General features: G+C 53.3%; 1 protein-coding gene across 1 annotated transcript in view; it reads right to left on the reverse strand.

Annotated features, from left to right (window-relative positions):
* Positions 1-21,682, reverse strand: part of NSG1 (neuronal vesicle trafficking associated 1) — a 31,586-nt gene extending 9,904 nt beyond the window's left edge. Inside the window, exons 1-3 of the mRNA XM_061192094.1 lie at positions 21,512-21,682; positions 20,964-21,118; positions 17,157-17,273 (exon numbers count right to left, since the gene is read on the reverse strand). Of these exons, the coding sequence (XP_061048077.1) occupies positions 17,157-17,273; positions 20,964-21,092 (246 nt within the window). The 5' untranslated portion in view covers positions 21,093-21,118; positions 21,512-21,682. The remainder of the gene's footprint in view (positions 1-17,156; positions 17,274-20,963; positions 21,119-21,511) is intronic.
* Between the last annotated feature and the right edge of the window lie 2,280 nt (positions 21,683-23,962).

The raw sequence follows: 23,962 nt of genomic DNA on the forward strand, positions 1-23,962 counted from the left end.
ACCCCCTCACCTGGGCTGTCAGGGCTGTCCACCCTCTCTAGCCACTCCAGCCTGTCTGGACAACCCGCCTGCACGTGGAGCCTGCGTCTGACAAGGGGACACAGGGTGGCGCCACGGCTGCCTCAAGGCCCAAAGCACCCCCAGGGAAGGTGCCGTCTGGGTTCTGGTGGCCGCTATAGCACGTGGGCAAGGACAAGACCACCCGGCCCGGGTGGGCAGCCCGGGGAGACCGCAGAGGCTGCTGAGTATGGAGCTGGGTGACAAAGGAGGCTGAATCTGAGGAAGGAGGGGGCAGTGGCCCTGGGGACACGCGGCGGCCGAGGGAGCAGCAGAGTATGTGAGGGGCTTTCTGACAGGGGTGGCAGCCCTGCCGGTGCCCGGCGCCCAGGAGGGGCAGCCAGATTCTGGGTAAGTCACCCAACTCCTCCAGGCCCAGGCTCCTGCCAGCCAATGGCAGTGAGAGGACCCAGCTCCCGGGGCTGGTGGGGGGGTGGGCTCAGTGCTGTGCTGCTGAGGACAGCACCCAGGCACAGTGGATGCTCTGGAAGGAAGTGTTTGCTATTGTTGCTGCAGCTGTCACCACAGCCATTCCCTTGCTCACTCGGGTCACACAGTTGGCAGATGCAGAGCTGGACTCTCAGCCCAGGCCACACAGCCTCCCCCAGGCCCGCCGCCCTATCCTATCTGAGCCCCTCCCCACATTCACCTGACTACTGCTCACCCAAATCTGCCCTGCCTGGGACCCAGCTACCCACTGGCGGCCCCTGGGGGCAGCAAGGGCCACTTCAGCAGCTCTTTCCACAGTCTAGAATAGCAGGGTTGTCCATAGGGAGAGCTGTATTTAAAATAACTGAACTCCTTCGTAACCCTCTATATTTTGGGCATTTGAAAACATTATTCCAAGAAGAGGTCCATGGCACACAACAGGTTAAGAAGCCCTGTTAGAATATGTCCTCCTCAATAAAATATTAGCGAACTGAATTCAACTATATGTTAAATACATGCACCATGATCAAGTGGGATTCATTCCATGGTTGCAAGGATGGTTCCAACATCCACAAAATCAATGTGACATATCACATTAACAAAATGAAGGATAAAAATCATATGACCATCTCAACAGATGCAGAAAAAGCATTTGACAAAATTCAACATGCATTTATGATAAAAATTCTCAACAAGTGGGTACAGAGGGAATGTACATAATAAAGGCCATATATGACAAGCCCACAGCTAACAGCATACTCAATGGTGAAAAGCTGAAAGCTTCTCCTCTAAGATCAGGAACAAGAAAGGGATGGCCACTCTTGCCAATTTTATTTAACATAGTATTACAAATCCTAGCCAGGACAATTAGGCAAGAAAAAGAAATAAAAGGCATCCAAATTAGAAAGGAAGAAGTAAAACCGTTACAATTTGCAAATGACAAAGTATCTATAGAAAACCCTAAAGATCACCAAATAACTGTTAGAACTAATCAACAAATTAAAGTTGCAGGATACAAAATCAACATACAAAAATCTGTTGCATTTCTATACACTAATAAGTGAACTATCAGACGAGTAATTAAGAAAACAATCCCACTTACAACTGCATCCCAAAGAATAAAACATCTAGGAATAAATTTAACCAAGGAGGTAAAAGACCTGTACACTGAAAACTATTTATAAGACAGTGATGAAAAAAATTGAAGAAGACACAAAAAAATGGAAAGATATTCTGTGCTCATGCATTGGAAGAATTAATATTGTTAAAATGTCCACACTACCACTACCCAAAGCAATCTACAGATTCAATGCAATCCCTATCAAAATTACATATTAATTTTTCACAGAAATAGAACAAACTATCTTCCAATTTGTGTCAACCATAAAATAGCCAAAGCAATCTTAAGAAGAAGAAAACTGGAGGCATCATGCGCCCTGATTTCAAACTATATCACAGGGCTTCCCTGGTGGTGCAGTGGTTGAGAGTCTGCCTGCCAATGCAGGGGACACGGGTTCGAGCCCTGGTCTGGGAAGATCCCACATGCCGCGGAGCAACTAGGCCCGTGAGCCACAACTACTGAGCCTGCGCGTCTGGAGCCTGCGCTCCGCAACAAGAGAGGCCGCGATAGTGAGAGGCCCGCGCACCGCAATGAAGAGTGGCCCCCGCTTGCCGCAACTGGAGAAAGCCCTCGCACAGAAACGAAGACCCAACACAGCCAAAAATAAATAACTAAAATAAAGAATTACAAAGTAGCATAATTATATGTTACAAAAATGATATTCAAACTGTATCACAAAGGTATTCAAAACAGTATGGTAGTGGGGTAAAAACAGACACAGAGACTATGGAACAGAGAAGAGAGCCCATAAATAAACCCACATGTGTATGGTCAATTAGTTTATGACAAAGGAGCCAAGAATATAAAACGAGGAAAGAACAGTCTCTTCAATAAATGGTGCTGGGAAAACTGGAGAGCCTCATGTAAAAGAATAAAACTCAACCACTAACACCATATACAAACGTTAACCCAAGACGGATTAAAGACTTGAACGTAGGACCTGAAACCATAAAACTCCTAGAAGAAAACACAGGTGATAAGCTCCTTGACATTGGTCTTGGCAATGATTTGTTGTATTTGACCCCAAAAGCAAAAGCAACAAAAGCAAAAATAAACAAGCAGGACTACATCAAGCTAAAAAGCTTCTGCACAGCAAAGGAAATCATCAACAAAATTAAAAAGCAACCTATTGAATGGGAAGGAATATCTGTAAATCATATATCTGATAAGGGGTTAATATAAAAATATATAAAGAACTCATAGAACTCTAGAGCAAAAACCAAAGACTCCAACTAAAGAATGGGCAGAGGAACTGCATAGGCACTTTTTTCCAGAGAAGACATACAGATGGCCAACAGGTACATGAAAAGGTGCTCAACATCACTAACAATCAGAGAATTGCAAATCAAAACCATAATGAGATATCACCTCACATCTATTAGAATGGCTATTTTCAAAAAGAAAAGAAACCGTAACGGTCGGAAAGGACGCAGAGAAAAGGAAACTCTCGTGCAATATTGGTGGGAATTTCAATTGGTGCAGCCACTACGGAAAACAATTCAGAGGTTCCTCAAAAAACTAAAAATAGAACTACTGGGACTTCCCTGGTGGTGCCGTGGTTAAGAATCCGCCTGCCAATGCAGGGGACACAGGTTCGAGCCCTGGTCCGGGATGATCCCACATGCCATGGAACAACTAAGCCCGCAAGCCACAAGTACTGAGCCCACGTGCCACAACTACTGAAGCCCACGCACCTAGAGCCTGTGCTCCGCAACGAGAAGCCACCACAATGAGAAGCCTGTGCACCTCAATGAAGACCCAACACAGCCAAAAATAAATGAATAAATAAATTTATAAAAAAAAAAAAAGAACTACCATGTGATCCAACAATCCCACTTCTGGGTATTTATCTGAAGGAAATGAAAAAACTAACTCGAAAAGATGTCTGCACCCCCATGTTTACTGCAGCATTATTTACAATGGCCAAGATACAGAAGCAACCTAAGTGTCCATCAGTGGATGAATGGATATATATGTGGAATATATATTCAACGGACTATTATTCAGCCATAAAAAGAAGGAAATCTTGCCATTTGTAACAACATGGGTGACCTTGAAGGCATTATACTAAGTGAGATAAGTCAGACCAATTAAAACAAATACTGTTCAAGCTCATTTATATGTGGAATCTTAAAAAAAATAAAAATAAAAACTGAGCTCATAAATACAGAGATCAAATTGGTGGTACCAGAGGCAGGGCGGTAGGGGAAACGGGTGAAGGGGGTCAAAAGGTACACACTTCCAATTAAAGATAAATAAGTCCTGGGGATGTAGTATACAGCATGGTGACTATAGTTAATAAAACTGTGCTGCGTATCTGAAAGTTGCTAAGAAAGTAGCTCTTAAAAGGTCTCATCACAAGAAAAAATACTGTAACTGTGTGGTGACAGATGTTAACTAGACTTACAGCGTGATCATTTCTCAATACACACAAATATTGAATCATTCTGTTGCACAGCTGAAACTGAAATATTGCTATATGTCAACTACATTTCAATTTTTTTAAAAAGAGTATAGGGACTTCCCTGGTGGCGCAGTGGTTAAGAATCCGCCTGCCAATGCAGGGGACACAGGTTCGAGCCCTGGTCCGGGAAGATCCCACATGCTGCGGAGCAACTAAGCCCATGCACCACAACTACTGAGCCTGCGCTCTAGAGCCCGCGAGCCACAACTACTGAAGCCCGCGCGCTTAGAGCCCGTGCTCCGCAACAAGAGAAGCCACCGTGATGAGAAGCCCACGCACCGCAACGAAGAGTAGCCCCCACTCGCCACAACTAGAGAAAGCCCGCGCACAGCAACAAAGACCAAATGCAGCCAAAAATAAATAAATAAAATAAATAAATTTTTTTTAAATTTAATTTAATTAAAAAATATAAAAAAGAGTATAATCTCAAGTCTTGGAGAGACGTGCATCCTTAAACCTATCCCTTGAATCAGAAGCCACGTGGAGTTTGGTTCACAGCACCCCATCTGTTTAGGTATAAAAAGAACCCCCCTCTCTCCGCAGGACCATAGGGAACCACCTCCTCGGGGCCCTCCTCCTGGAACCTGGCCTGGGCCTTCCATCCAGGATGCCTGGGCCTTCCATCCAGGATTCCTGGGCCCGATGGCCGAGGAGCTCACAGAACTGAGAAATGGGAACACGACAGTCCCCCGAGCAGCCGAGGGAGAAGGCAAAGGAATAGATCCCCGGAGAGTCAGCAGGAGGCATGGGGCATGGCAAACCCCAGCCCCCAATGGCGGGCTGTCCCACTCCCCCTCCACGCCTCGGTGAACCCTGGGCCTCTCCCGGGCCCCAGAATCGGCTTGGAGCTGGAGAGCACCCTGTGGGGAGTGGGGGGAGAAATGTGGGTTCACATTTCCCTACATGGCATGGTGTCCCCTGCAGTCACCACGGCCCGAGAAGCGAGCCGCAGGCCTTTCCAGGAAGATCCCCAACTGGCTCCAGACTGGATCCCGGCTCTGCCACCCGCCACCTGTGTGACGAGCAGGTCGCCTGCGCATCTTGTCTCTGAAGAAGAGACAAGGCCTCACACTCTTACAGGTTTATCAAGAGAATGAAAAGCTATCAAGGGCTCGAGAGCATGTTGCCAGCCCCACGTGCTGCCCCAGTCAAGGTTGAATTGTGCTCCACCCCCCAAAAATAGTGGAAGTCCTAAGCCTGGCACCTGTGAATGTGACCTCATTTAGAAATAGGGTCCTTGCAGGTGTGATTCAATTAACTGAGGTCATTCAGGTGAGCCCTAATCCAGTATGACTGTGTCATGAAAAGGGGACATCTGGACACAGAGGTGCACGCACATGGCCACGTGAAGACGGAGGATAGAGTGATGCACCTGAAAGCCAGGGACTGCCGGCAACGCCCCGCCCCGCCCCACCCCGCCCCAGGAGCCAGGAGAAGGCAAGGAAGTGTCCTCTCCCCTGGAGGCTTCAGAGGGAGCACGGCCCTGCCGGCACCTCAGTCTTGGACCTCTGGCCTCCAGAACCGGGAGACGATACATCTCTGCTGTTGGAGTCCCCGAGTCGCTATATTTTGTCCCGGCAGCCCTAGCAAACTAACACAGCCCCTAACACCAAGGCTGTTTTAGGCCCTGAGTGGTCAGCACTGGCTCACCTCCCCTGAAGGTCACCCTTGTCCCTTCCCCAGCATGGCCAGACTGGCGGCCTTCCCTCCTCCTCACCAAAGCCCTGGCCAGGCCCGCTGCCTCCCGGAGGGCTCTGGAACATGCCAGCCTCTCTGGACACCGAGAGCACATGTGTCCCCCATAACCCAGTATCTACCATTTCCTGAGTCAAGTGAAATGAAACTCTGTCCCAGTTTGGAGAGTTTCATGAACCTCCCTCACCTCCCACTCCCATGAGACAACTAAGAATATTCCAGAACAGAATGTGAAATCACTTAGCCAGACATACCTGTTTCCTCCAGGCCCTGGGACACGCCATGGCTGTAAGCACCCTGGAGAGCCCCGATCGCCCAAGGCTCCATCTTTCAGCCAATTCCGAAATACTCTGGCCAAGAGACAAGCCACCATCCACTGCCCAATGTGTGTCAAGGGCCCTGGGTTCTAGGCCTGCTTGGCCAACACACGCAGTGACCCTGGAAAGGGCATCTGTCCCCTGACCCTCGGTCCCCTCTCAGCTGTGAAGGGCGAGCACCCACATTTACAGTGGGGAGTCCAGGAGACCTGGGCAGAGCAGCCCCTCACTGAACAACATAAGCCCCACTCCCTCAGGGCTGCGGCCTCAGAGCAAGGAAGATGCCTGGAGACCATCAAATCCAGCACCTTCCTGTACACATGACGGAGGCCCAGCCACTGAAAAGGCAGCACCTTCAACAGGAACAACGGGACGCCCAGGTGGCCGAAGAGCCCGGGGCGCACACAAGAGGAGGGGCGGCCGCCACCTCAGTGACCCGACCTGAGCACAGAAAAGGCCCCAACAGCGCTGTGTATTAGAATCACAGGAGCCTCCAAGGATCCCGATACCCAGACCCCAGACCGGGAGACCCCGACACCCGGCCCCCACGCCGGGAGACCCCGACACCCGGACCCCAGGCCGGGAGACCCCGACACCCGGACCCCAGGCCGGGAGACCCCGATACCCGGCCCCCAGAACAGGAGCAACACCCAGGCATCAGTATGTGAGCCCAGCCCCCACCCCCAAACACCTCCTGTGCGCAGCCTTGCTGAGAACTGTGGGGATGAACAGAGGATCCCACTTCTGCATCGAATTCCTGCAGCCAGGGGGCTCCTGAGCTCCCACCCAAGCTTTGCCCTGTTGCACCAAAACACCATATTGATGGTAGCTCCAGAAACTCCGTTGCCTCTGCACTACGTACGGTAGGCGGTTTAAATAAAGCTTGTACACTCCTACGACAGCACCTGCAAGGCCACGTTACTGACTGCATCTTACCAGCGGGGCACCGGAGGCTCAGACATGTAGACGACTAGGCCAAGGGAAGCCGGCTGATACCCTACAGGTATCCAGGTCCTAATCCCTGGAACCTGCACATGCTACTTTATATGGTAAAAGGGACCCTGCAGATATGATCAAGTCAAGGATCTTGAGATGGAAGATTATCCTGGATTATCCAGAGGGGCCCTCAGTGGAATCACAGGCGCCCTTATAAGAGGGAGGCAGAGGGCGAATCTGCCACAGAGGAGATGGCGATGGGAAGACAGAGCCGAGAGAGACTGGAGATGCTGTGCTGCAGGCTTTGCAGATGGAGGGAGGAGCTGCAAGCCAAGGAATGCGAGGAGCACACCTCCAGAGGCTGCAAGAGGAAGCACGGCCAGTGAGACTGATTTAGGACCTCTGGCCTCCAGGACTGTCAGAGAATGAATGCGTGTGGTTTTAAGCCACTCAGCTGCCCCAGGAAACTAATTCACCTCCTTGCAAGCCCATCTCCCCATAGACCGAGCCCCTGTGGGCAGGGCTGAAACCACACAACAGGCAGAGGGAGAGGAGTGAATGAGTCAGTGGGTGGATGCAGCTGGCAGGTAGCCCATCCCCCAGTGAGGACTTACAGGGCAGCCCTTGGGTGCCAGGAGCCAACCCGGAGCATTTACACATCAAGTGGAACGTAAATTCAGTTTGCTGGGTTTTATTAAGGAAATGATCATGCACAGGAAGGGGGCAGGACCCCGGGCAGCTCTGCCCTCCAGGGGCCCCTGGAGGCCGGGACCCGGGTGGACGGGCAGTACCCAAACCTGCCGCTGTCCTCTCCAGGCGGGGCTGTGGGCCTGGAGGCCAGGGATGAAGGCCATGGAGGCCCTTGGTTGGCGGAAGGGTGTTTCCTTAGAGGCAGGGCCTTTGTTTCAGGGCCGACATCTCTATCAGGCACACAAAGCCCAGTGCTGGGGCCCGTGATGCTTTTAGTGACCCCAGAAAATGGTTTTAACTTTTGCTCAAAAACCAGAAAAAAAAATAACAAATCCAGCCTGGATTATATTCATCTTTAGTCCAAGACAGCCATAAGACGTTCTTTTTTTCTTAAGGAGGAAAGGACCCACAAAGGCAAAAGTGCCTTGGGCCCCAAGGCCCTGCCTTCCTCCATCGACGGAATCCCCAGTAGCTGGTGGATGCTCCTGGCCACCATGGAGTGACCTTGGCCGGCAGGGTCAGCCCTGGTCTCTGCCGAGTGGTGTTAACTCATCACAGCACAGAGTGAGAACCAGGAGGGGAAGGCGGGAGCAGAGGCCAACCTCCCCCATGCAGGGAAGCGGTCCAGGAGGGGGTGTCCCATCTTGAAGGATGGGGAGCGCTCCAGGGAAGCTCCGGAAAGTGTGTTGTAGTCAGAGGGACAGAGAGGTTGTACCATAAGCCCCAGGCATCCAGGACACAGTGTGTTCAGCCAGTGCGGCTGGAGCATCACACGTCCTGCAGGAGAGCGGCACGGGCTGGTGACAAAGGACCCCGTGTGCCACACCAAGAGGTGGGAGCCCAGACGGTTCCTGGGCGCTGCGGGATTCCAGAAGGCGGCTGCCCCTCTATTATGTCCCAAATTAGCATTTCTCACAGCGCTGGGAGGTGTCGCCAGCTGCCTGAAGGACAGATGTTTGCCACCAATTTACGTGTGTGTGTTAGAGCAGATACTACATGGTCCCTAAATTGACATCACTTTTGTGCAGCTGTCAATAAAAGCTCTAAAGCAGGACACAGTGGGATGAAATTACAGCTATTGTACAGGGATTTGTACTCATCACCCCGTGTCCTCTGGCGGGTGCCCCACGGCGACCCTCACCCCACTGCTGTGGGCAGTGGGCTTTAAGGAACAGTGTGTGAGAGCAGCGGGGGTCGGGGGAGAGCCTGGTGCAGGGCTTCCACCACGTTTGTGCCACTGACCTCTGGCAGCCACGTGAAGCCTATAAATCCTTCTCAGAATCATGCTTAAAATGCATAAGACACAACACACAGGAAAAAAAAACCAATTATATTGAAATACTATTATCAAAATATTGCAAAAATGTACATTTGTGATATATTATGCATGTGCTTCCTTATTAACACACCAAAAAAACAAGATCTTATAATACTGTGATTTCAAAGGAATGATGAGACTAAACACTTCCCAAAATCTTGGCAACACCTGCAGTGTGATACAAAGAACACTTGCGATGTGCATTGGTGACAGTCACGGGATTTACTTATACTACTGTAGTTGATCGCCTACAGTAAAAAGTGAAAGAATGTGTACACTGCAGACTACAACACGTTGCTGAAAGAAAGTAAAGAAGACCCAAATAAATGGAAAAACACCATGGATTGGAAGACTTAATAAGGTTAAGATGGGAATACTTCCCAGACTGATCTACAGATTCAATGCAATCCCTATCAAAATCCCAACAGCCTTTTCTGTAGAAATGGAAATTGCAAGGTATAGTGAATAGCCAAAGCAATCTTGAAAACGAAGAATAAGCTAGAGGACTCACGCTTCCCAATTTCAAAGCTTACAGTTTCAAAACTTACAGCTACAGTAATCAAAACAGTGTGGGACTGGCATAAGAACAGCCATATAAATCAATGAAATAGAAGGGAGAGTTCAGAAATAAAACCATGTGCTCATGGTCAGCTGGTTTTTTCGCTAAGTGTGCCAAGACCATTCAATGGGGCAAGAACGGTCTCTTCCATAAATGGTGTTGGAACAACTAGATATCTGCACACAAAAGAATCAAGTTGGACCCTGACCTCACACCATATACAAAAATTAACTCAAAATGGAATAAAGACCTAAATATAAAAGCTAAAGCCATAAAACTCTTAGAAGAAAACATAGAGGTAAATCTTCATGACCTTAGATTTGGCAGCGGTGTCTTAGATGTGACACCAAAAGCACAAGCAACAAAAATAAACTGTACTTCACCAAAATTTTAAAATTTTGTGCATTAATGAACACTAGCAAGAAAGTGAAAAGACAACCCACAAAATGGTAGAAAATATCTGCAAATGATACATCTGATAAGGATCTAGTATCCAGAGCATATAAGGAACTCCTACAACTCAACAACAGGAAGACAAACAACCCAATTAAAAATGTGAAAGGACTTGAATAGACATCGCTCCAAAGAAGATAAACAAATGGCCAACAGGCACAGGAAAAGACGCTCAACATCATTAGCCATTCAGAAATGCAAATCAAAGCCACAATGAGATACCACTTCACCCCCACTAGAACGGCTATAATAAAAAAATAAACAAGTAACAAGTGTTGGTGAGGATATGGAAAAAGTGAAAACCTTGTACATTGCTGGTGGGAATATAAAATGGTGCAGCTGCTGTGGAAAACAGCAGTTCCTCAGTATGTTAAACATAAAATCACCACACGAACCAGCAATTCCATTCCTGGTTACATACCCAAGAGAACTCAAAACAGGTGGGCACAGAGAAACTTGTACATGAATGTTCACTCCAGCACTATTCACACTTAACCAAAAGGTAGAAACAATGCAAATGTCCATCAATGGATGAATGGATAAACAAAATGTAAGTCTTACCCATTCAATGGAACATTACTCAGCCATAAATGGGAATAATGTACTGATACATGCTGCAACATGGATGAACCTTGAAAACATTATCCTAAGTGAAAGAAGCAGTCATACAGGACCATATATTGTATGATTCCACTTATATGCAGTGTCCAGAATAGGGAAATCCACAGAGACAGAAAAGAGATTAGTGGTTGCTTAGGGCTAAGGGCAGGGGGAAATGGGGAGTGACTGCCAATGGGTATGGGGTCTTCTCTGGGGGTGATTGAAAATGTTCTGAAAATAGATAATGGTGATGGTTGGGCAACACTGCAAATGTAGTAAATGGCACTGAACACTTTAAAATGGTAAATTTTATATTATGTATATTTTACTACCCAAAAAAAAAAGGGCCAGAGGCAGGAGGCCGGCCTGTGGCAGGGGTCTGGAAGAGATGGTGAGCCCAAGCCAGAGCAGCCCTGCCCCAGAGGCAAGAGGGGTCCAAGGGGTGTTTTCTGGAAAGAACAGCCAGGAATGGACAACAAATAGGATATGGGCCTCGGGGTGAACTTTATAAGGAGGTTATAAGGAGGGGACCATGTGCCCGAGATGCTCGGGACAGCCCTGGCTGACAGTTACTGCCCCGGCATCCCAAATGCACAGGGTCCACCATCACTCTCCAAAGTGTCCTGGTCTGGGCCATAAATTACACGGCCACTCAACTTACAAGGCCCTGGCCCTTATACCTGTTCTCCAAATGTTCACCACGAGTCGGGAATTAGCAGTCACCCTGTTTCATAGACGAGGAGCTCGATGGGCACTTGAATTTGCTGTGTTCCCATCTGCTCTTTCTGGCCTGGGGTCTCCTCTCCTGCTGGGGGGCCTCCCGGGGGTCACTGCCCAGCTGGGATGGGAACAAGGGCATCTGCAGCAGGGGAGAGTCACCCCGCGGGCCCCATGCAGCTGTGGGTATGGAAAGCAGAGCTTGGCGGGCTCGGTGTCAGATGGATGTGGGTCCGAATCCTACTGCTATCCCCAGTTAGCTGGCTGACCTTGGGCCGGTTCCTCTCTGACATTAATTCCCCACCTCCAAAATTAGGACAGTAAGATCAACCTTGAAGACTGTTACTAAGAGCCCAGGCAGGCAGCACTGGGTCGATGGCGGCTGGGTCATCCTTACTCCGCTCTCTCTGCCCTCCCACCCTCGGGAGGGAGGGGAAAAGAAATGTGCTTTTCTGCTGAGTAATGCAGTTAAAAAAAAAAAAAAATCTTGGAAAAATAAGATGCATCCTGACATCTCCAAGCATTTACAGCACTAAATATTTTCGGTAACCCACACAAAATGAACATACAGACACACCCCCCAGATGACTCAACCCACTTAATTATTCCATTCTAGATGAAGCTCCCACTCTCTAGCTGGGCCAGGAAACCGCAAAACGGGGCAGCTGAACCCTGCATGACGCTCTGCCGCAGGTGACAGAGTGTTGAGATGCATTTCTAGGGTCCCCAGTGCCACCTTGCAAAGACCACGCCCACTGCTGAGTGCCAAGGCAACGGTGCCGCCGTTCATAAATATTTAACAAATGCATCTTGAAACACACCAGGGGATTATTGGAGAGGGTGGAAAACAGACGGACACCTAGGAAGCTCAAGGTCATTAAGGATGTGAGAAAAGATACAAACCACCCACAGATTCATTTGTTGACAGAAGGCAAAGGGACCCCCAATGCAGCACATGGACACTATTCAAACAAACCTGGTCTCTCCTTCCAGGACATTCTCCCAGCCCTGCACCAACTGTGTAAGGCCGACCTTGGAATCTCTGAAAGCCCCGAAGGCAACATGGCACCAGGGGAGGGGGCGCGCCTTGTTCACCCGAACCCTGAACTCACAAGGAGACGGTGTGTAGATGTCGGAGGCGTCAGCAGCCCTCCATCACGGCAGCCACAAGCATAAACCTTCCTTTAATCTGCCTAAGTATGGCTCCTCCATCCTCCAAGCGTTAAGAAGCAGCCTCAGCAGCACTGCGACACGCCGCTCTGCATGGGTGAGGGGGACTGTGCAATTAAAACACTGTTTAGGTTTAGTTAATTTGAGAAACATCTCAGGCCCGTGTTTATTCTCGGCATAGATACACCTCCAATTAATTAAACAACTGCTTTCCTCGTTGACACTAAACTCTTCGGAAGCCTAGACTTCGGGCCACCTCTGGGTGACTCATCCAGCAATCCCAGTGTGGCAGAGCCTCAGAAAACCCTTTCCCCAGCCGGCAGTTACCTAGCAACCAGCCTAGCAACCTCGCAGCCAAGAGATTAATCCCCGGGTGATAATCATAAAGCAACATCCAAAAAGACATCTCATCTCGAGGATGCCACCTAAAGGTACATAAAGATGAGGAGCAGAGCAGCGGCACGTCGCTCCTGAACTACACAAATTACAGACAGAAGGGGGACATGTTATCTACTTGTTGCTTCAACAGCTGAAAGGCACGATTTCATTTCTGCGATTCACACACGGAGCCGAAAAGAGCGAGGAGACAGCTGGGCTGGGGAGCCACATGGAAGCTGCCCCATCACCAGCAGGATGAGGAAGAGGTTCTGTTCCAGCCACAGCTGTGATGACCCTCAAGTGGGATGGGGGGCAGGGGTGTAGGTCTTCCTCTCCATTGCCCACACACATCCCAGTTTTCCAAGACAGCCCCCAGCCCTCAGCCAGCTGACGTCTCCCACCAGGGAAGCACGCCTCACTGTGTGCGTGCATTCAGAGATGGCAGAAACACAACTGGGCAGTAAAAGGCCGAGAGAACATTCCAGAAAGGCCAGCACCCTTAGCATTTCCAAAAGGCACCAGCCCTCCTGAGCCTGCCCCGTCCTGGTGCTGGAACGCAGCCCACCCATAAAGGGTCACGAACTGAGTAGGATCAGGAGAGCTTGTTACAATCCACGTCCCCGGGGGCCAGGGTCTCTCTGTTAAAATCGAACCTTGGGTGATTCCAACACAGGTGGCCCCAGACCACACCTGGAGGCCACCTCCCACGCACAGACCCCATGGCCGGCACGCAGGGAGCCCGGTAAACCAGCTTCTTGTTCAGGAGGGCCCTGGAGCAAAGGCAGGAGGTGTGCACGATGCGGGTCATTCAGCTGAGCGACTCAGGCCCACAGGCCTCTGGGTCAAGCTGGCCAGGTCCCCTCGCACTGACTGTGGGACCCTGGTCGGGTCACTTGCTGAATGTGTGATCACCTGTAAAGGGCTCACACCCACTCATGGCCCAGAGAGGGCTCCCTCAGGAGCTGCCATCAAACTTACCCAACAAGCGAGGGTCCCTGGAAATCTCACCAAGTCCCCATCACTGGGGGCCAACAGCCCAGTCAGTCATCCCCTGACTTATGGAGTTGTCACTGCACATGTGTCCAGCACCAGAGGGGAGGCATCAGGGAGCTCCTCTCTTGCCCGACACAGAGGGGCTGGAAAGTTCTGTCTGTACCCAGAGCCCCGCACCTGCACTCTGCCTGACGGTGGCTCAGGGGGCGCTATGCTCTGGCTCTCCCCCAGGTCACCAACTCAGGTCAGGGGGCCTTTGCTTACCAGGGCCACCCCACTGGACACTCATCCTACTCACAGGGACACCAGGTCACAGGCCTCACACCCAGAGAGAAGCATGAGCCAGGGAAAGGGGTCTGGTCACTGTGACATAAAAGGAAAGGAAGGCAGAAAAATGATGCTTACACGGGGGAGGACTCGGGGTACGTGGGCCCCCCCATATCCGAAGGCTGCTATGAAGGAGGGCGACTTGTGTTCGGATCGAGGCCACAGGGCAGCAGTCACTGGGAAGTGTTTTGAATCAACAAAGGAAAAGGCTTCTTAGAAGCAGAACAATCCAGCAGCGCAATAGGTTGCCTGGGGCTGAAAGCATCCCATGCAAATGTGTCCTCCAGAAGCCACGCGGACCTCAGGTGTTACAGCCAAGAGCAGGCTGCTTGGGTTCAAGATCTCCGCCTCGGTTTTCCCTCAGTTGTAAAATGGAGATAATAATGGTGCCTGCCTCATGAGGTTTCTGAGTATAAAATGAGATCATAAGCATAACGAGCTTGACCCAGAGTCTGGCTCATGGGAGCACTCCACTACTGTCAGATGCTGTTATTGCCTCGTTACAAAGGGCGGTGGAAACACCAGGAGAATGAGGTTAATCCCAGGAGGCTTCATGGCAGCGGTGATATCTGAGCTGGCACTGGAAGGTGATAGAAGGGGAATGGGGTCTGGGAATTGGAAGTTGGGGCCCATAGGGAGGTGTGTATGGCAGGAGATGTGAGGAAGGGTGCTGGCCTCAGAGGTAGAGTCATGGGGAGTACCCCATCTGCAAAAGAGGTAATGACGCCCCCTTCAGGGTGGCTGTGAATCACAGGGAGGCCACAGATCTAAGCGTACAGACATGCCTGGTTTATGTATAGAACTGGGGAAATGGCCGCTGCACTGCAATAATCCACTGAACACCAACTGCATATACCACCTTCTTAGACATTCTTAGACATCCCAGGAGGTGGGGGCAGAGAAGGCAGGACTTCTGCCACCACAGCCCGATCCACTGGGGCAGGCATGGATCTTCTGGGTCCTCAGGTTCCGGGCAACCAGAGCCAGGGAACCACACAAAGGCCCAGCTGTGGCTGCTGAGAGCCCTGATGGCCCATGTGTGTCACCCATGCCTTAAACAAGGGACCTGGGGACCTGCATCAGGTGAGCGTGCATGAAAAGCACCAACAAAGGACCCCAGAGGTGGGCACAGAGCCTGGCATGCAACCAACAGATGAAGGGATAGCTGTTCAAGTGCCACACTGCACCCTGCTTTGTGGACACCCAAAATGCTGGGGCCAGGAGAGGCAGAGTTCAAGTCAGGGATGACAAACCCAGACACGCTCAGACATCCAGATGGTGTCTGCCATCGGGATGATGGCTATCATGACCTTAAAACTGAGGTCACCTCTGCCTCAGCCAGGGGTTGATCCCTGGGTGGGGACAGGGCAGGTCATGCAAGTGGCAGCAGATGAGGCACATGCCAAGCAGCTGGCCAGAGTGAGAGAGAGATACTGACCTTAGGTCAGTCCAACCTGGCCCCCGTGAACCTCACAACACGGATGAATTACCAAGCCAGGAGCCGCCAGAAGAGCATCTCAACCTATACACCCTCCTTAGGCCACCAACAGAAACCAACAGAAACCAACAGAAACCACAGATGCAGGCCTCTCTCTCTGTGTCTCAACTTCCCCATCTATATTGGGTTATACCAATAGTACCTGGGTTATACCAATAGTACCTGCTTCTCGGGGAGGGTTGCTGGGAGGATTAGATGAGCTAACACAAGTAAACACCCCACAGACACAAACGGCAACGACTCTGACGGCACCCGCTGGCTTGGCCGGCCCCTGTATGGTTTTCCTCCAGCCCAGGGAGGCAGCACGGAGTGAATGGGAAGGATTTAAAGTCACATTACGCACTGGCATCCCCAATCGCCCCACAAGGCCACCTCACTCCTTGGGCTTCACTTTCATCTCTTAACCAGTTCACAGGTTTGTCATGGAGATCAAACAGGATGCAGTATGCAAAGGGGCTTTGGAAACTGCAGGGCATGGAGGTGGGCAGGTGCCCATGCACCCAGCATAAAGACGCGGCTCACACATCCACGTGGGTGGCAACCAGGGAGCCAGCCAAGGCCACCCTTCAAGGCCTGGGTGACCCACTTATGTCTCCCACATCACCCTTCTGAATCTAGGCGAGGGCCTCCATTTTACCATCTCTCATGTTTCCCAAAGAACAAGTTTCCAGAAGATCAATATCCTAACTTGTTCCTCAACCAACACAGCTGCTTCCATCCTCAGAGGCCACCCAGACTCAGGGGAGAAGGCTCTGTGCCCAGGCCTGGCTGCAATCCCACCCCTTTAAGCAGTTGTTCTTTCCTGAAGAACGATCCAGAGCAAGGTTTCCCTCCCCAAAGTGAGCACTTCCAGCAACCCATGCACAGGGCCAGCCAGGCCCCACCCCTCCACATCCTGTCAGATCGAGTGTGAACACAGGGGCTCCGCAGTGGACCACCTCTGACTCCTGGTCCTGCCACGTACAGCTGTGACCACCCTGTGCCTCAACTTTCCCATCTGCAAAATAGGTTACACGGATAGCACTGACCTCCTGGGGAGGGATGCTTAGCTAAGCCTGCACATGCCAAGGCTCAGATTGGGTCTTGCACTAAGTAAGTGCGTTGGGTTGCCCTTTTGTTATTGTCTGCCCTCCTCCCGGAGCTGAAGGGATTTTAATGTTTGGTAAGTGATCTGTCATATGTTTATAACCTTTGCCTAAAAGAAAGTTTAGGGATGGGTCTTCCCCGTTATTAAAACTAAGTCATATTGATCATTTTGGAAGTTAAGGGGAAGAAAGAAGAAATTTTAAAAACCACAAGGTCAATTTTGCACATCTGGGGTCAGCCCGTATCGGTGTCTCGTCCTGTTCCCATCACTCCACAGGTCATTTCTGCAGCTCAGTGGACCCCTCCTGGGGGCAAAAGCAGCATCTCATCTGCTTCCAGGGCCACTCACCTTGAACCTCTCGGTAACACCCTCGGTGATGCTGACGGTGAACTCCGCTATCTTGGGAGGACGTGCTTTGCCTTTCTTGCGGTCAGGTTCATATTCAGTCTTAGTTTTCACGACCACCTTGCCCAGGAAACAGAAGCAAACCGTCAGTAGTACAGCCAGATACATTCAGACACACCTGTCCAGAGAGGACAGGTGGGGAAACCCTCGTTCAAAGTCACCATTTCACCAGGAAGCATTTCACAGAAAGAATGAGAACAGCCACCACTTATTAGAAATCTCCTCTGTGCCGAGACTTTCAGAGAAATTACCCATTAATAATCCTGATAGCAGCCCCAGGAGGGAAAAATGATAACGGAGGGGCAGAGAAGTTAAGTACATTGGTCAAGGCCACGTAGCTAGTAGGTGGCAGGACTAAGAGTAGTCAGCAGGGCTCCTGACTCCTAATTTGGTGCTCCCTTCACTGCCCAGAGCTTCATCGGCCCAGGTGTTGGGAAGGATGCGTTGATTTTTTCACTGGTCTTCATGTGCCGCCACGGGTAAAACAAGAAGATTCAAGGGCACTATTTCCCTCCAGCACTAGGAAGGCGCAGGTAGCCAGCCTTCAAGCAAATCGACCTTGGGGAGTCTGTCGCTACCCCACCATCCTCCTCTCTCCCTTGTCTTGGCAACAGCCCTTAAAGGGTTTCCCTGCTCTGTCCCCCCTCCACTCTCCACTGTGAAGCAGGAGATGTTTTTCCAACCACGAAATCTGCTCTGCCTCTGCCCCGGGCAAGCCCTTTCCCTACACCCCCGCCAGCTTCAGCTGCGCCCTAACCCACCCCTCGAGCCTCCACCCTCGGATGCTCACAGCCTCTCTGCACCATCACTGCCCCCATCACACCCCGTTGCCAGGGCTGTTTCCTTCTCTGTCCCCATTGGACGGGGAGGCGAGGCGTCCGGGAGCAGTGTCCAGGGGCTATGTGTGTCTAGTCCCCAAATGCCCACCCCCCAGAGCAGGAGCCAGGAAGTTGGACTGGAGAGAGACAGCCCCCCACCCTCTTGCTCACCCAAGTGACAACGCCCTTCACTGGGTGAACCACAGCGTGGGGACACACTGCCCTCCGTGACGGTGGGACCCAGGGCAGAACAAGCACTCAGGACATTGTGGGCGCTCCCAGACTGAGCTGTGACACCAGACCCAGCCTCAGGAAGAAAGTGGCCCAGCCATGCGACACTGAAAAGTGATCCAAGGGCCACACCCCTTTAAAGCACACTCTTGCCTCCCTCCTCCCTTCCGTTACATGCAGCTCTCTCTGCGCTCAGTGCGACAGCCTGCGTGCCCACCCTGGGGGCACCCATCTCTGGGGGCAGCACCTGGGCCTCACCCTGCCATCCTCGAACCCCAACTGTACCTGAGTAGCTGTGGGACCCTGAGCACACCCTTGGCTACTTGGAACCTCAGTTTCCCGGCCTGTGATATGGGTGCAAGGCCTATCTGGTAGGGCTACTGTGAGGAGGAGGGAATCCACGGGACCCTGAGCCCAGTGGGGACCCGGTGAGGATCCCATCAGCCCGGATTCCATCTGCCTCTGCCACTAACAGGCTAGGTGACTTCGGGCAAGTTCCTTAAACTCTCTGTGCCTCCATTTCCACATCTGTAGAATGGGGTAACAGTGGTAGTTACCTCCTAACGTCAGTGCGTTAAAGTAATTGAAAGCCATAAAGCATGCAGACAAGTGCCTGGTGAGTAATAAGCATTCAAACACGTCAGCTGAGACTGGCCCTGAGGCTGCTACCAGCTCTGTGACTACTGGCACTGTTGCACCTCAGAACCTCGGCGCTCAGCACACATTCTACTTACAACCTTAACTGTGTTATCTGCCCTCGGACACGTGTCCCCTGGGACAGGTGACATCACCTCCCTGAACCCTAGCTGGGAGCAACACGTTGCCGCTGTTCGGGTTAAGAGGTGTCTCGTCAGAGTGCAGTCTGGCTGCAAGCAGGGCAGAGCAAGGGGCCCCGCCAGAGCTTCCACATTCTGGAGGATGGTAGCCTTCAGCCGAGTGACCTTGCACACATCCTATAAACTCCTGGAGACTCGGTTTCCTCATCTGTGACCTCAGAAATCTGGCCCAACCATCACTCCCTGCTAGAATGCCCATCTCTGGAGCATCTCTGGAGCATCTCAGGGATGGGAGACTCGTCACCTTCAGAGCTGCTTAGGCTATCCCGGATGGCCTGATTGGTTGGCCAGAATTTCATACCTGCCTGAAACCTCCTCCCTGGTATAAGCCAACTATGTGCCAGACGGTTCTGGAATGGAACAGACTGAGGACGAAAGCGGAGGCTGAGTGGAGGGAATCACCTGACGGAGGTGCTGCCTGGGGATGCGGTGTCCCTGGCACAGGCTGAGGCAGGAGGGGAAGGTGGGCACAGTGGCGCCAGGCTGTGCTAACTGGGCAAGTCTGACACCTAGACAGGGAAGGGGGAGGCGGAAGCCGAGTCCTCAGGCAGCCCTGCCCCTCCCACAAAGCTTCTTTTGGACCATCGATGCCCCAGAGTGGCCCCACGTGACCCGGGTGCACAGGTGTGACCAGCTGATCCTCTTTTCTTGAAATAAAACACCTGTTCCAGCATCGCTCTGGCCCCTGCCCCCTGCTCTCCTACCCAAACATAGACAACAGAGTTGGGGGAATCAAAACCACTTTGGGGAGCTGAGTAAGGCTATCAAAAGGCCCACCATGGGAATAACGGAATCCTGCAGAAAGGAAGGACCCATGGCAGGGACAGTCTCTCATCCCCACCCCTGCCCCACGGCCAGCAATCACCAACATGCCCCAATAAACGACAAGCCCTGAGTCAGAACCTCCCTGCCAGGCATTAAATGAAACAATAAATGCCAGCACACTTGGGGGAACAGAGTGTGCTTCCTCGTGGCTGGGATGATTTTAAAAAGCAGCAAGGTGGTCAGAATGGATGTGTGTGGATAATTTTAGGTTTGAGTTTTACAATATAATTGTCTAGACGTTTAAACGTTTTTAACGTTAACTCTGGAAAATATTGCTCTTAAGGGACACAGAAACTACTTGATTGCAGGCGGTATTCAAGAAAGAGGGGATTCCTTAAATTCAACAAAAAGAAAAAAGAAAAAAATCCCACTTTAAGGGGAGGATGATGAATGGCTGTCCCCAGTTACCCTAATACTGAGGAGCACGAGTGCTTATTTGGAGATTTCACAAAAGGAACAAAGAGAGGAAGGAGGCGGTGTAGGAGCGCGCACCCTGCCGCATCTACCGCCGATGTGGGAGGGGTGGGCGCAGAGGGTAAGGAGGGGGATTCAGCCTCTAGGGAGGGCCCATCTGGCCAAGGAGAGGGGCCTCTCCACCCCAAAGGGGCAAATCGGGCTGAAACTGCATCATCCGGGAAGGCACGAGGGGCAGCCGCACCACTCCTGGGCTCACCCCAGAACCAGAGCCCCTGGTACCCCGGGGCAGGGACGAGCGGGGCTGGGTTGTAGGTGGAGGGGCCAGGGGCCTCTCTCGGACAAGAGTCCCACGAAAATCAAGAAGGGACCTTTCCGCGACCGCGTTCCATTGTCAGGAAGAAGCTGTCATCTAAGGCGGGGCGGGGTGGGGGGTGGGGGAGAGCCAGATCACCCGATCCAGAATCCCGCGCGGGTACGTGGTCCTCCGAGGGGCGTCCTCCACATCGCCCGAGCCCGCCCCCAGTTCTCGTCCCCAGCGCACGCGGCGCGTTTCTTTTGTTGCGGCCGCCACCCGAGATTTCGGGGTGCGCACCCGGCGGTCCTGGGTGCCGGGGGCCTCTCACCTTATCCGGGGGCGGGAACTGCAGTTGATTGACATCAAGGGGCGTCATCAGGGGAATGGTGTCGAAGCCATCCTCCAGCAGCGGCTGCTTGGTGCCCTTCTCCGCGAAATTGTTCCCCAACTTCACCATGGTTCCGGGAGACCCGAGGCTGACGCCTGCGGAGCAAGGGCCGGGCGGGAGTCACCGCGAGCAGGACCTACCCGCTGTCCCGGGCGTCGGCGAGCTCTCCGGCCCCCGCCTCGTCTCCGAGGAGGGGTCGTGAGGACGCAGAGGTCGCGGCTCGAGGGCTGGGGGGTGGGTGCTGTGTATTTATGGACTCACCCGCTGGGCAAAAGCGCCGAGCTCAGGGACGCCTAGCAGCCGGGGAGGGGGCGCCGCCCCTGCCCGCGGGTCTAGACGCGTCCCCGGTCCTGGCGACGCCGCGCCGGTGACCTGCCCAGGGACCCCTGTCCCTCCCACCTGGGGAGATGCGCGGCCCTGTACCCGGCTCCCCGGCGGAAGGGTCCAACCCGGGCGCCCCGCGGCCCCGCCTGCCGGCCAGCACTCACCCCACGCCCGGCTCCGGCAGGTCTGGACTCCGACCGCACTCCGAGCCTCCGCGTCGCCCGCTCCCGCTCACAGCAGTGGCAGAGGCGGCGCCGCGCGGGCCGGGGCGGGGGCGCCGCGCGATTGGGCTCCCTCCCCCCGCTCGCCACCTCCCTTCCTGCCGCTCCCGGGGGTTAACTGCGCGCGGTGAGTGCGTGCGTGTGGCGGCGGCGGCAGCCTTGACGCAGCGCGCGCGCGCCGGCCGCACAAAGAAGCGCGGGGCGGGCGCAGGGGGGCGCTCCCCGTGGACCCCGCAGTCGCCGGGACCTCGGCGTGGGGGGCGATAAGGGGGATGGGATCGCGCCCCGGATGGGAGGCTCGGAGCGGCGGGAGGGCGCCACAGGGCTGGAGGCCGGGGATGGGGGAAAGAGAGGTGCGGGCTGCGCAACCCCGGGGCGGCGGCCGGGGCGCAAGGCGATTCGAAGCGAGAGAGGGGCGGGGGGATCCTAGGGATGGAGCGATCCCCCAAAGTGGGGGAAAAGGTTCCCCCCTTGCAGCCGAGCCGATCTGGGAGTCCTGAAGGATAGGGAAGGGTCCTGCGGGGGAGGGTTCCAGGAGGCGGTGGGCGGTGGCAGAGACCAGAGCGTGGTCTAGTTAGTGCGTGGCTGGGTTGGGGAGAGGGCGACAAAAAGAGGGCGTGTCCCTAGTGAAAGGAGGCTCGGATGGGAATGGAGGGGGGAGTTTTTCGGTGGTACAGGATGTGGAGGGAGCGCTCTCCAGAGCTGGGGACGGTGTCCGGACGTGGGGGGACGCCCAGGATAGCGGGAGGGAAGGTATCCAGGGTAAAGAGAGCGCTTCGCGTGACGCGTTGGAGCGTTTCTTTGGTCTGGTCGGAAGATAAAGCTGGGGTCCGCTCCCGGCAGCCGCAGCCTCGATCATCCAGGGCGCAGAGAAGGGGCGTCCTGGAACGAAGAAGCGGGTTTCTAACTCGATCCGTTGGCCCTCTCTCCCCCCAGCGGGGCCACTGTCGCAGCTGCCCAGATTAGGGCCCCATTTTATAGACTTCCAACCAGCCCTAGCCTAGGACTCCCCGGATGAGAAACTGCGGTGTTTCGGGGAACAAGACCAGGTGCGGGAGGAAGGCTGCTGCTGGAAAAAGGGCACCTCCCAGGCCCCTGTGTCCTGCTGGGGCCCTGCTAGGACACAGAGTAGGTGTCCCCCAAAGTCTCACTTTGACACCCTTTGCCTGATTCTGTTTTGCGTGGCTGACGGCCTGAGACCCAGCGTTTTCCATCTGCCGCCTGAGAGCCATGAGAGGCCCACCCCGTTTTCCATCTGCCGCCTGAGAGCCATGAGAGGCCCACCCCGGCAGAACCTCCTCTCCATAGAGCTAGAGAACAGGAACACCATTCCCTCGCTGCCTGCTGAGCCTTGAGCCACCAGGTCAGTCTAGGAACCTGGCCATGGGCACCTTGATTTCAAAATCCCCGGGAGGGCACAAGCAAATGAGGTGCCTGGATTTCTCTTAACTGGGCCCAAGTCCTCAGCAGGGTCCACGTGAGCCTTTGACCACAGGGCAGCCTGGCAGGACCCAGGCTCTTGGCGCACGCTACCCCTGGCCAGCCCAGGAAGGGCCGGTGTCCCAGACGCAGGCACCTGGGGTCCTGGCATCAGCATCCTTCTGGCAAAGGCCCTTTGAACGCAGGACTGGTACAGCGATATGGCATCTGTGTGTGGTCCGGGTTCTTACAGGGGACCTGGGGCGCCTCCCCCCTGACGCTTTGTTAGTTCCTGCAGCAGTTGAGGAAGAGTAGCTAGAATCTGCTCAGGTGCTGGTTTAGGTGCGTCCCTGGCCAGACTAAGCTTACAGATCACAAGAAACCTTGTGGGCTTCATTCACCGAGGGAATAGCTTTGTCCCCATCTTAGGCCCCAACACGCACACACACAAACACTGCAGTCAGAATCCCACACAGGGAGCTGCAGGGTGGGCCTCCTGGGCCCTGTGTGGACCCCTCTCCCCCTCAAAGGCTCTGTCAGCTGAGGAGGACAGAGACAAGTATGGCCCATGGTTGTTGTCCCAGAGACAGCAGGGGACAGTCGTCAGTTGCTTTTTCATGCTGTCCTGGGTTTTGACTGGTGCCGGTCACTGGGACTCTGCAGCTTCGTTCTGTGTGGGATTTTTGTGGGTGCCCAGGCCGCACCAGACTCTGTGAAGGGCACACACGTGGACGATGCAATTCACAAGACACCCAGCACCCCCCATCAGCAGCTGATGGACAAGGGAAATGAAATGGCAAGCCTTCCGAAGGAGCAGAGGGCCTGCCAGTGGGAGCGACCTCGTCCACTGCCGGGGCAGAAGGCAGGAGACTGTGGGCAAAGTATGAAATCCTCCACAGGGCCCGAGGGAGAGCAGAGTGGGCGGAAGGTCTGGCAGGTGGGGATGCATGTGTAGGCAGATGTCAGTTTCCCAGG

This window comes from Eubalaena glacialis, chromosome 5, assembly GCF_028564815.1.
Source record: "Eubalaena glacialis isolate mEubGla1 chromosome 5, mEubGla1.1.hap2.+ XY, whole genome shotgun sequence".
Classification (NCBI taxonomy): domain Eukaryota; kingdom Metazoa; phylum Chordata; class Mammalia; order Artiodactyla; family Balaenidae; genus Eubalaena; species Eubalaena glacialis.